The 13069-nt window shown below is 39.8% G+C and overlaps 1 protein-coding gene across 1 annotated transcript; it reads left to right on the top strand.

Moving 5' to 3' along the window:
• Window positions 1-336: 336 nt before the first annotated feature.
• LOC307140630 (potassium voltage-gated channel subfamily A member 2) lies at window positions 337-1812 on the top strand (the record flags this gene model as incomplete). Its single annotated transcript, XM_079840249.1, has 1 exon — window positions 337-1812. One exon carries the CDS (start codon window positions 337-339, stop codon window positions 1810-1812), a length of 1476 nt encoding a protein of 491 aa, XP_079696375.1.
• Between the last annotated feature and the right edge of the window lie 11257 nt (window positions 1813-13069).

The following is a 13069-nucleotide window of genomic DNA, read 5'->3' as shown; positions in this document are numbered from 1 at the left end:
TTTTATACATTAAACATTTTGTCCTTTTTTCTCTACATAGCGCACTGGACATAAACATTATTTTAAAATTTAAATTTGTAATGTTTTTAAACACTGCCACACATTATCAGAAAGTGTACCACTTTACCTGTATTCACTTTTGTTGCAGAAAGCCTCTATAGATGCTATATTAAAAATATCTGCATTGTTGTCTTTCAGTTGACCCATCCAGTAGCACGCTGTGGCCCTTAGTGCTTTACGGTGTCAAGCCCCCTACTGTGTGGATTCCCACCCTGCATTTTCCCACCCTGTGGTGCCCTGCCTCGGTGAAAAGTGCAGGCCTCACCCTCCTGCATTATGACTGTGGCCACGGGCGACCCCTCAGATGAGGCGGCAGCTCACCCTGGTCTTCCTCAGGACTATGACCCCGCAACAGAGCAGGACTGCTGTGAGCGAGTGGTCATCAACATCTCGGGTCTGCGTTTCGAGACGCAGCTCAAAACCCTTTCGCAGTTCCCCGAAACATTACTGGGGGACCCCAAGAAGCGCATGAGGTACTTTGACCCGCTAAGGAACGAGTATTTTTTTGATAGAAACCGCCCCAGCTTTGACGCCATCCTCTATTACTATCAATCGGGCGGAAGGTTGCGGCGACCCGCCAATGTCACGTTGGACGTGTTCTCGGAGGAGATCCGTTTTTATGAGCTCGGAGAAGAAGCGATTGAGATATTCAGGGAGGACGAGGGTTTTATCAAGGAGGAGGAGCGGCCGCTGCCTGAAAATGAGTTTCAGAAGCAGGTCTGGTTGCTGTTCGAGTATCCAGAAAGTTCTGGGCCAGCCAGGATTATAGCGATCATATCAGTCATGGTCATCCTCATCTCCATTGTCAGCTTCTGCCTGGAAACCTTGCCCATCTTCCACAGCGATGAGGAGGAGACCAAAGTCCACATTTCCGGCACTAACATCACAACCATTTACACTTCCAACTACTTCACAGACCCTTTCTTCATTCTAGAGACGCTATGCATCATCTGGTTCTCCTTCGAGTTCTTGGTGCGCTTCTTTGCCTGCCCTAGTAAAGCCAGCTTCTTTGTGAACATAATGAACATGATTGATGTGGTGGCCATCATTCCTTACTTCATTACATTGGGAACGGAGCTGGCGGAGAAACCGGACGAAGTGCAGCAAGGGCAACAAGCCATGTCTCTTGCAATTCTGAGGGTCATAAGACTCGTACGAGTATTCAGAATCTTCAAACTTTCCCGTCACTCAAAGGGACTTCAGATTCTTGGCCAAACCCTCAAAGCCAGCATGAGAGAATTAGGTCTACTCATCTTCTTCCTCTTCATCGGAGTCATCCTCTTTTCTAGCGCCGTCTACTTCGCAGAAGCAGACGAACCCGAGTCGCAATTCTACAGCATCCCGGATGCCTTCTGGTGGGCTGTGGTTACGATGACAACCGTTGGTTATGGAGATATGGTGCCCACGACCATAGGAGGGAAAATTGTCGGATCTCTCTGTGCCATCGCCGGCGTCTTGACCATTGCCCTTCCCGTGCCCGTCATCGTCTCAAACTTCAACTACTTCTACCATCGAGAAACAGAAGGCGAAGAGCAGGCACAGTATCTCCAGGTCGCTCCCAAAGGCGATTCCCAAGAAGAGCTGAAGGGAAGTCGAAGTGGATCCACCATCAGCAAGTCCGACTACATCGAGATCCAAGAAGGTGTCAACAACAGCAACGAGGACTTTCAGGACGAGAACCTCAAGACGGCCAATTGCACTTTAGCCAATACAAATTATGTAAATATCAAAAAAATGCTGACAGACGTCTAGCCATTTGGGGAGAATCAAGGACTAAAAAGGACTAGCAAACTGTGTTCAAAAGGAGGATTGTGAGGTCAGAGAGCCTCAGTTATAAGCATGAGATTTCCGATCTCCAATACCTCATTGAAAGGCCAAGCGTACATCCAGGTCCATCCACTATCCAAGTATTCATCAGTGTTCGCATGGAGTCATATCATCCAACACCTTATCCAGAGCAGGAGCCAAGTATTTATACGGAACATGGAGCACAAATAATCAGCACATGAGTGTCAATATATTTCAGTCAACATCTTACTCTCAAAGCCAAGCTTCGCCAAAGAAACGTCATTTGTGTGCTTCATCTGCTGTTAAAAAGGTTTGCCGTCACATGCAGTACACGTATATGATACAAAGAATACTCGAGTTACTCTGCTGCTGCCTGTTAAAGAACACCAATATTCACATAGAGTCAAGACGGTTGTCTATTATTTTAGTGTCATTATAGTGATCAGCTGGGAATGTCATTGGAAACTGCCTGCTTCTCTGTCAATAGTTGTGTGTGGATCCAAAATACGTATGTATGGACAACACTTGTATCTACTTCTTCATGATTATCCTGCTGCAACGCTTTTGAAGACAAGATGAATGTCTCTACATGTCATTTTTTATGTTATTTATAGTCTACAGTGTCTGCTTTTCAATCTCATATCACCTTTTAACCCTTTTTATTTGCCGTTCTTCAGGATAAAAAGCATACAGGACATGTTTAATGAAAAATAAGCAAAATAACACCCTAGTGCCACAGGAGAAAAAAAAAATGCTTGATGTATTTTGTGTACGAGCATACTGTTCATTGTATATTCTGCGAGCTGCAGAGATAGAGTCCAAAATGTAGTTGATATTCAAATAACTTTGCCACTTAATGAGCCATATTGTAGTTCACACTTTAATGTCCCCTTGCACATTTGTAGCAATGATGTCCGATTATTTTTAATCACTGGCTTGCCTGTCATCTTGAAATTACTTTCAGGTGATAGAAAGCCATGATAGAGTGTGTTAGATGTTTTGTCTTTTATTTTGCTGGCTTTGGTTGAGAAAAAAACACTAGAGTGTTGCATGGCCTCAAAATCAATCCTAATGGCATGGATTTTCAGCTCAAGAGAAAGTGATATACAGAAACTAGTTAGGTAGATATTACAACAATACGTATCTTGCTCTGTAAATAGACATATATACATCTATTTTTATCTGTTTTATTGCGATCCAAAGGTGCTGTTATCAGGTTTTGTTTTGCAAGTGAAACTATAAAAAGACACTCAGCATTGCATTTGGATAGGCAGTGCTGCATTAGGGCATTGATTGCTGGGACATTGATTGTCTTAGTTTCAGGTGACCTTGAAATCTAGATATACAGGCTTTCACAAGTCTCTTGTCTCTTGCATTGAAGACTGTTTAATCGCTGACAATGATTCAGCAGAGAGCTTTGGAAACTATGTAAGTCAATATTGTCTTCTTCTAATTGACCTTCTACAAAACTTTTGGCTCCAGCCAGAGTTATTGCATCCTCTCCTAAAACGTATGTTATCAAGTATAGCCATTGTCAAGGCAGTATAGCCATTATATTGTATCAAGTATAGCCATTATTTGGAGCATCTTATTGTTTTCCCTGTTTATGGATGGATTGACGTTTTGACTATTATTTGATGTGCCACATGACTGTGTATCCTTAGAATGTTTCTCACCCACATCTATTCCAATATCTCACCTGGGCTGCAGGTGCCTTTGTCTTCATCTCTCTAAACTTTATGTGCTGATGCTGCTAATTTAGAAGCAGATACTGCTTTCACAGCTGCTGGTGATTATGTTATCTTTTTTTTATTTAGCATATAGACATCACTGCAATGCGCAGTTCGGGTAGGTTAAACAAAGTGCATGAACCTCAATGTCGCCATACGGTGCATAGCCAGTGCCTAAGATATGTACTAAACTTACGTTTGGATGCTTTAAAGCTGAAGTGTGTATAGGCTACTTTCCCCAAAACATTGTGGTGCTTTCAAATTTGTGCTGTTTACGCTACTCAACACAGCAACCAATGGTGTGATATTAGGGTGAAACAATGAAGCAATGGTAGATGCAGAGTGTTTAGATATGTTTTGAAAATAATCATTTTTGTATTAGAAATCAGAAATGACACACTTCAGCTCTAATGCAGGCAAACAGCAGGTTTTCTATGCATGACATTGGACAGTATGCTGTTGGTGAATCACATGCATCATCCCAATACACATGCAAACACATTGTCATTGTAACTTCATACTCAATGTGTGGCAATAACATAAATTGTGCTTTTGGTGCTAGACCTGGCAGTATCAAATGTCAGGGCTATAGCAGTACCTCTTTGAGCCCTCATTGGACAGGCACCTCTGTGAAAGAACACTGAAAAGCACAGTCATTGCTTTGCTTGCAGGTGCACTAGCTTCTCGCATTACTTTTGCATTGTGCAGTGATTTTCTAAATGTCATTTGAAAGACTAAATGACAGCACTGAATGTCACAGAAACAGATTTGTAAGCAGTTCATGCATTGCCACGGTTTAGGAGGATGTGCATCAACTCATGCAATCTAAAAAAAATTGTGTTTTTGTCTAAAAAACATGACTGGGAGAAAGGCCATGAAAGGCCAAATTCAATCAAAACATGAAACCACCTTTCAATAAAGCTATATTACTATTATTAATTACGTTTATCACACAGATTTACACCAGTAATTTAATTAGGTTTAAAGTAAATATACAATTAAATTCTAATAACATAATTTGGTCACACTTTAGATTAGGGTCCAATTCTCACTATTACTAACTATTAACTATGACTTTTGCCTCAATAAATTCCTATTTGCTGCTTATTAATAGTTAGTAAGGTAGTTAAGTTTAGGTATTGGGTAGCATTAAGGATGCAGAATATGGTCATGCAGAATATTGCATTAATATGTGCTCTTTAAGTACTAATAAACAGCCACTATCCTGGTAATATGCATGATAATAAGCAACTAGTTAATAGTGAGAATTGGACCCTAAACTAAAGTGTTGCCGATCATTTTAAATCAACATTAAACATTGCTTAAAATAATTAAGTCAACATGAAACAGAATTAGTAATGTGATACATTTCCAGGTGAAATAGTATTTTCAATGGGTGGAGGAATTGGGGGGTTGGGGTGTAGTGATAGGGGACAACAGTTTAGAACCCAAGACCAATTGTGAAGAATGAAGACCAAGAGTCACGAGTGCAATTAATTAAAGAAATATTTACTTAAGAATAGTTTGCAGTTTCATCAGCAGAAGCCAGCTTCAAGTCTCACAAGGAGTTTGTAGGCCGCACTCCCTCTCTTCCAGTTTTCGTACATACTATTTCTCAACAAGGTCTAGCTACGTCATTACTGCAGGTTGAATGATTCTGATTGGCTGAGAGAAAATAGATAGTCATTGTAAATTTCCACACAGTTAGTTAATCAGATGCACATCTCCATAGATCACTTGTTGACGCTTTCACTCCAGAATTAGGCACGTAGTGACCTTCCAGGTCTGGAGCAGGCGCCAGCTTGTCCAGAACAACATGCCCGTTGTACACCTCTAATACTGATCTGTAATACAGAATACTGGCGCACATACACAGATACGGTTTCTCCAAGGTTGGAGTTTATGGAGCGTCAACTGAAAACAACATAGTTCTCCAAAACATACAGATAACATGTTCTTCTCCTCAGAGAGAAGTACAGGCAATATATTCATCTTTATTCTTTAGTGTTTCAGTAAAAGGAAATACTATTAAATGAAAGACAAATCCATATTTCATCTCTGGAAGCCGGGCTAAGTGAGTAAGCACTTTTACTGCACTCCTGGCATGGGCCAGACCCTCAGTCACTCCTCAGAGAAACTTTAGAAAACATATATGAAGAAACAATCAGTGGTTCTATTGATTAAGTAAAACCATAACTGGAAAGAATCATTAAAAATAATTTTAATAATATAGGAGGATAAATATTGATTAAAGGGGTCATGAACTGCGTTTTTATTGGTTTATGATGTTTCCCGGGGTGCACTTATAATGTTAGGATGCTTTTTACATCAAAAATTGTCAGAATTTATAAATAAAAGGCATTTTTCCTATACCCTGATTTTAGCCTTCTGCTCTGAACGCTCTGTTTTTAGGGGCGTGTCCGCTGGGAGACTTCAGTGTAAACACCCACTGCTGTGATTGGCTAACGTCTTTGCATTTGAAATAGTATTACTCCCTCTTTTAGCTCGTTTTTACAATTACAGCTCTCATGGTTAACTAATCGTGAAAAGTGATGCATTACATTTAGATCTATGGCATTATATTAAGATTGTGGCATGAAAGGTTGCAGTGATGAGCATTGTAGCCGATCACAGACATGCTGAGCGATCTTGTCATTGCAACTCAGTTTCTGTACACTAGCGAATGCTTTCATCTTTACTAACAGTGCAAACGTGATATAGTTAAGAGATTTGTTGAATAAAACGGGAGTCACTGATAAACTCTCCTGTTTGATTGACAGCTCCAGCGTGCGTTGCTCAAATGAATGCAAAGGGAGCTTTCTTTATAGAATTTAATCATTGTTAAATAACAGATTATTTTCATTCTACTAAGAGAAACAACGCAAGTTGATGTTTAGTCACTGGTCTGATTTACTGACACCAAGACAAAGAACATCTGACTACATGAATCATCACATTTCAGATCAGGCATTAGAATGAACACAGTTACTAACATGTTGCATTACTGTTGAACCCAATCACTGCACAATATTTTGTAATCCTCAGTGGCATGTTTATTGCTTTGTAGCTCGAAGGTTTAAAGGTCCCATGGCATGAAATCTTCATTTTATTAGGTTTTTCAACATTAATAGGAGTTCTGAATATTGCCTGAATATTGTCCCCAAGTGGCTAGAAATTTTGATGGCTGTAACCCGAATTCTGGGTGTCTTTCTCTGCCTTTGAGAAAATGACAGCTCAGACGAGCTGATCTTGAATTTTCCTGTTATGACGTCATAACAGGAACGGTTACCTCCCTTTCCTCCGCCCAGATAATTTGGCATGCCCATGCGAGCGCCATATTTGTTTGTCCTCGAGAGATCATGGCTTGTGAACGAGTGAATGCTGACAGTTTCTCAGTGTTTGGATGTACAAATGAAAACAGAAGTCTTTTTTCAGTTCGTTCTGATCTGTGATCAGTGATTTCTGATGTGTAGCTAATTAAGTTCACACAGAACTTTATTATTCGTGCACACGTTGCGGCTTCTCTCTCTCCTGACAAACAGTTTTCGTGTTTTCTATCTTGTGAGTCAGTGTTTTGGACGTCCTCGTCGCATCTATCTGTTCTAAAATGTGCATACAGTCGTGAGTTTCTGCTCAACAACAGCAGAGTCACATCTTTAGAGATAAACCCCACACACGCCGAAGCTCGGGCTGCACTGACCGGTCGGCCTTCAACATCACCGACCCCCAGTACTGCATCTGGCCCACAGCGGAGGCACCAAACGCGGCGCGAGATTAAGCAGAAGGGGGGTAAGCGTGAGCATATCCGGGCTAGGCTAGTCAGCTTTCCCCACAATAAACTGGATTACATTCGATTACTGCTGTTGTGTCTTTGTTTGCGCTGTGTACTCAATGCGCGTCACTGACGCTTTTCATATGATAGAAAAATATCTAAAAATAATGCTATAATCAATACTTACTCGTAACTCGTTCATCTCGACAGCTGTAATGGTACATTACATGTGTTACAAAGTTGGTAGAATAAGGAGGAAGACGGGGTTTATTCAGAACTCTCATATACAAACAAAATAAACTTGCGCTGACAGCGCTCTCACAACTCAGTAGTTACAATATAACTTTGTTAGCAATCGCTCCGTCTCTGGTCCACTAGATATGTCCGGTTCGCGAACGAATCGTTCTTTAGAACCGGTTCTTTTTAGTGAACCGGTCGAACCAGTTCACCAAATCGGACTGAATCGTTCTAAACGGTTTGCGTCTCGAGTCAGCGCTGATCCATCATTTACTAAAGTTACTAACTTTCTGACATGAGTGACAGTCCCTCCGACTAGAAATAAACTAATAACCTGAAGTATATGCTAGTAACTTCAACAGTTCACTGAACTGAGAAGTGCTGAGAGAACTGATGAGAAGTGAACATCCGTCTCTCTGGCAGCAGCTCGTGCCCTATCCTCGTACCTCGTAGATCTCGTTAAACCACGCCCTCTCCGCTACAAGATCTGATACTCATTTCAAATGCAAAGATGTCAGCCAATCACAACAGTGGGCATTTTTACTGAAGTCTCACAGCAGACACGCCCCTTGAAACAGGGCATTCAGCCAGAGGGCAAACATCAGTATAGAAAAAATGCCTTTTATTTCTAAATTATGACATTTTATGATGTAAAAATCATACTAACAATATAAGTACACCTCAGAATACATTATAAAATAAAATAAAAAATCCATGCCATGGGACCTTTAACACTGGGCCTATGTTACTTGCACGAATCGGTGGGCGGGGCTAAACAGGCAGCAATGAAGTAGGCGTTGATCTTTTTCTGCTGAGGCACTGCTTGCCTCCCTTTGACGTCATAGATCCCCACTTTGAAAAACCTGTCGTTTGCTGGGCCTGGTGTCTATAAAAGCTTTTCTTTGACTAACAAGGAAGTTTTCAGCTCTGAAACTTACAGGATATTCTTATATTACCATGACCTTTTATTGTGTGTTTGCCACAACAATGCCTAAACAGCTATTTGGCTATTTATCCAATGTATGTTACAAACAAACTTTTTTGACCAATCCAAATACATTTTTACGAAAGGAAATGTACAGATTTCATGTTGACTTAAAGCATAAACAGGTACTGTTGATATAGGTTTAAAACACAGTAAAGTTGCAAGAACATGTGGTGCCATGTTTTGATTGCCTTTGGCCTCGAGTGCATGAGAGGCTGAGCCATGCATCTGTCCATCCCATATTACAGTATATATTGAGACTGCAAAGAAAGAAAGAAAATATCTCCTATTGCTTAGTTATGCAATACAGTGTGTGTGTGTGTGTGTGTGTGTGTGTGTGTGTGTGTGTGTGTGTGTGTGTGTGTGTGTGTGTGTGTGTGTGTGTGTGTGTGTGTGTGTGTGTGTGTGTGTGTGTGTGTGTGTGTGTGTGTGTGTGTGTGTGTGTGTGTGTGTGTGTGTGTGTGTGTGTGTGTGTGTGTGTGTGTGTGTGTGTGTGTGTGTGTGTGTGTGTGTGTGTGTGTGTATGTGTGTGTGTGTGTGTGTGTGTGTAAAGCTATTCAGACCCTAGTATAGCCTGTGCTCAACAGCCAGACAGAGGGAGTCTAGACTTATACAAACACCTAAATTGGCAGAGAGTTGAATGTAGTCTATTTCAACCCCTTCTGGCTGTAAAGGACGAGCCCCAAGACACTGAACGTTTTACACTCCTGTAACTGTTAGTGTGATCCAGTCTGTAAAATTCACTCCATGTTTTTTTAGGATGTAAACACTGAAAAACAAAATGTCTTCAGTGTAACTGGATGTAAAAGATGCACTTTACAAGCACCACCAGTGGATATGGACCGAGACATGCATATAACCCTTCCGAATGATCAATACTGTCTTAAAGCAATTACAACAATGAAGATGATATATGAAACCCCAAAGCTGTGTTGCTTTTTCCTTTCAATGGATCTCCGCCATGTTGTGGTGCAGTGTCTAAATGTCACAGAGTTGCTCAGAGCTACTATTTGGCAGATAATTTTAGAAAAGGAAATAATGACAGCAATGCACTTTTTGATGTCGATATTATTAGCTCATCCAGAGGAAAAGGTTTGTAGCTTGAAACCATTCAGGGAATCTGTTGGCATCTTTGATTTCACTCCGCTTTAAGTGCTCAGCGTATATCGTCCTCCGCACTTTCCACAGAGATGGGTGTGCTAAAAATAGCCATTTCTTTGGGAGCAAAATAAATGGGGAACTGCATGCCTGTATAAGAGTTGGGTATAGACACGGCTGGAGTATAAAGACTGTCAATGTATATTGGCTGTAGAGAGTTCGAGGCGCGGAAGGTGAGAAAGAGAGAACGAGTGTGTCTAAGTGACAATAGGAGGAGGACAGAATGTTCAGAAGAGACAAGAATAGATGACAGGGAGCGGGAGGTGCGGGATCAAATATGACACCTACGGTTAGGAGAAAGATTTTGTCCACCAGCAAATGACCCCTAATCTGCCCTATTCATAGAATATTGATCATGTTTGTGTCACTCTCACATCACAGCGCTACTGTATCCTGGAGCCGTTTAGGCCATAGAGTAAAGAATGATTACCCTCTAGTTTTTCCTGATCGAATATGTATTGGTTTTATCATTTACGATATGAATGTGGACTGACACTTGATGGGGGCAGGTATAGGCTAAGTACAGACTCTAAAAAGATATTCTAGCTCATTTTACTCAAGCATTGCTATTTCCAATGCGGATTTAAATTCCGAAGAAGTCTACAAGCTTGTTTAATCTGTGTGTGCTGGTGCTGCCCGAGGTGATGTTTCATTGAAAAGGAGAGCAGAGATGCCCTCTAAAGGCAGTGCCCTGAAATGTATATTTCCACTGTCTCAAAAGAGCATATTTTGGGTTGTATGGGTGAATCTCACAAAGAAATGTCTGGGTCATGTTTCATTCTACAAATCAAAGAAAAGAAAGAAAAATATTTTACATTTATTCATTAATATTTATTTTATAATATTGTTATTATATTATCATATTTATTTAATATTAATATGTATTTAATAAAATATCATTTATTTAAAGCACACCTTGACCCAAATTGTCATTTTAATATCATATGAAAATCATCTGGTCCAGTCATAATGCTGTTTTTTTTGTTTGTTAGATTTCTTTTAAATAAAATTAATTTTAAGTTCAATTAAATTTAGAACAACTATTATTCCCATGATGTATGCTTACAATTGTACTTGACAGATTTACTAAACAATGCAAATATTAATCTGCTGATGCCTTTAATTCATATATACTGTATATACTAATATGTTCATATATGAACATATTAAAATAATAATAATTGATTTGGGGATGAAATTTGACCCGGCCATTTCCGAATGCTTCAAAGCATTGCTTTGCAATTCTGAAACACAAGCTACATCATATTGTATGATTATTATTATTATTATCTGCAAAACATACTCTGACCATTTTTACAGTGTGCTCTCTGCTTATGCCCTAACCTGGCAGTAACATACTGGTACATACCTGCTTGTAATCTAGTTTAGAATTTATTTGATTTCATTTTTTAATGCAACATTACACCAATGACAGTATTCAAATCTCCTTTCAGCTCCCAAGTGTTCAGTTGCCATATGGCCTGGACTCAGATCCAAGAACACGGGCTCCTGAGCCACACCCTCCACCCTGAGATGGAAGACTGGTGAACCAGAGGGAGGTCGGGGCAGACTTCACTCACACATGCCCTATCCGGCTGTGTTTGTTTACCACAGATATGCCACATACTGTTGGATTTAGCTGCTTATGTCATTTATTTTCTAACATAAAAACAGGATTTTATCAACTAAATCACTGAGATGTTAAGAATAAATCCATGGGGTATGTTATATTAACAAATACAAGAACAAACAGATAGGCTGCTATGGGGAAAATATGGTAAAGAAGGAAGGGCTTTCCCAGTTAAAACTCCAGCCTCTTAGTCTTTCATTCTGTAATATAAACCTCCTCAGATTTCTTTATTAAATCTATATGACTGTGTCTCCTGCTGAGTCTAGTGATGTGAGCATTATTAATGTAAGGTGCAGCATGATTCTCGTAAACCTACCAGAGATATGAGAAGTCTTAAAATACCCACCATGAGTTAATATTTCATTACCAACTGCAAACTCAGCATCGTCTCTCTCCAACAGGGAATCTTTTTCTAATAGAAAGCAATAGAAATGTCATATATAATTACATTTGGTTAAGGTAACATTCTTTTTTTTTTTTTAATGCAAAAAGAAAGAAGAAAAACGTATCATAATCAGAGACTATAGACACATAGTTTAAGATCAAAGTGAAGAGGTTTAATTCTCTCTAAATTTCCTAATATTAAAGGGATTATGATGTATACTTACAATTGTACTTGACAGATTTATCAAGTAATTTAATTATTCATTTGCTACTGTGCTTAATTGATATGACAAGAAGTCACAATGCAAAAAACTAGTTGACCTAAAATGGCCTTAATTTTCCTTGTGCATGAATTTAAATGCATGCAAAAAAAACAATGATATATATAGACAGATATATAGATAGTTTAAAATCAAGGAGATGAGATTTAATTCTCTTTTGACTCCCTAATATTAAAGGGATTGTTTACTTACCTATGCATTGTTTCAAACGTTAATGTGATCTAAAAGCATCCAATAAAAGTGCTTCTTTGGCTCAAAACACTTTTTTTCTGTACAGATGGGTTTTTTTCCATCTTGTCCACTAGAGGCAGTGTGCAACAACACAAGGGCTCCTTAGATCAAGTATCAGCACCACACAGTATCTGTACAAACAGCATGTCTACTACAGAGGGAACGTCACTAGAGAGAAAAGGACAAAAATACTTAACAATGTGTCAAAGAACAAACTGAAATTCTCACTAATTTTTAAACATGGAAAATGCTTCTCTAAGCAAACTAAATTCCTTACATTGGGGTGTAAGACCTCCTGCAATGAATCACCAGGTGGCCACTAGGGAGCGCTGTCTGTCCAGTCATTGGTGCCCTCGCTGCCCTTTACTGTGAGGACTCTCCCAGCCACTAGGTGGCACCACCTGCTGTGAACTCTTTAGTTAGGGCTACTCAATTTTGTTCCCCCTGTATTATGTCCTATTTAAATTTGGCAGTTTCACTGAGCTGTGTTACATCTTGAGCCTACCCTGTATGGATTAGCTGAGTCCTAGAAGAGTCAAGGGTTGGTTCTCTGTTGCCATTTGGCCTATGTTTGGTTTTGTAAAACTATGACTGCTCTTTTTGTTTGTATTTGAAGACTGAGACCAAGTAAAGACTGTCTGCTTCTGAGCCTCCTAGTTTGCTTTTCCTTCTACAGTCTGTTTTCTCCAGTAGACCAGAGGTAGGGAAGGAGCTTTCCCTGACTGGGAGACCCGGGTTCAAGACCCACCTTAGCTGAATCTAAAATATCACCCCCTAAAACTTCAATCAATATTCCATCCCTATGTTAGTCCA

The sequence above is a fragment of the Gobio gobio genome, assembly GCF_949357685.1.
Source record: "Gobio gobio genome assembly, chromosome: 17".
Lineage (NCBI taxonomy): Eukaryota > Metazoa > Chordata > Actinopteri > Cypriniformes > Gobionidae > Gobio > Gobio gobio.
The sequence above is the reverse complement of the archived record's forward strand: the minus strand, read 5'-3'. Positions and strand labels throughout refer to the sequence as shown.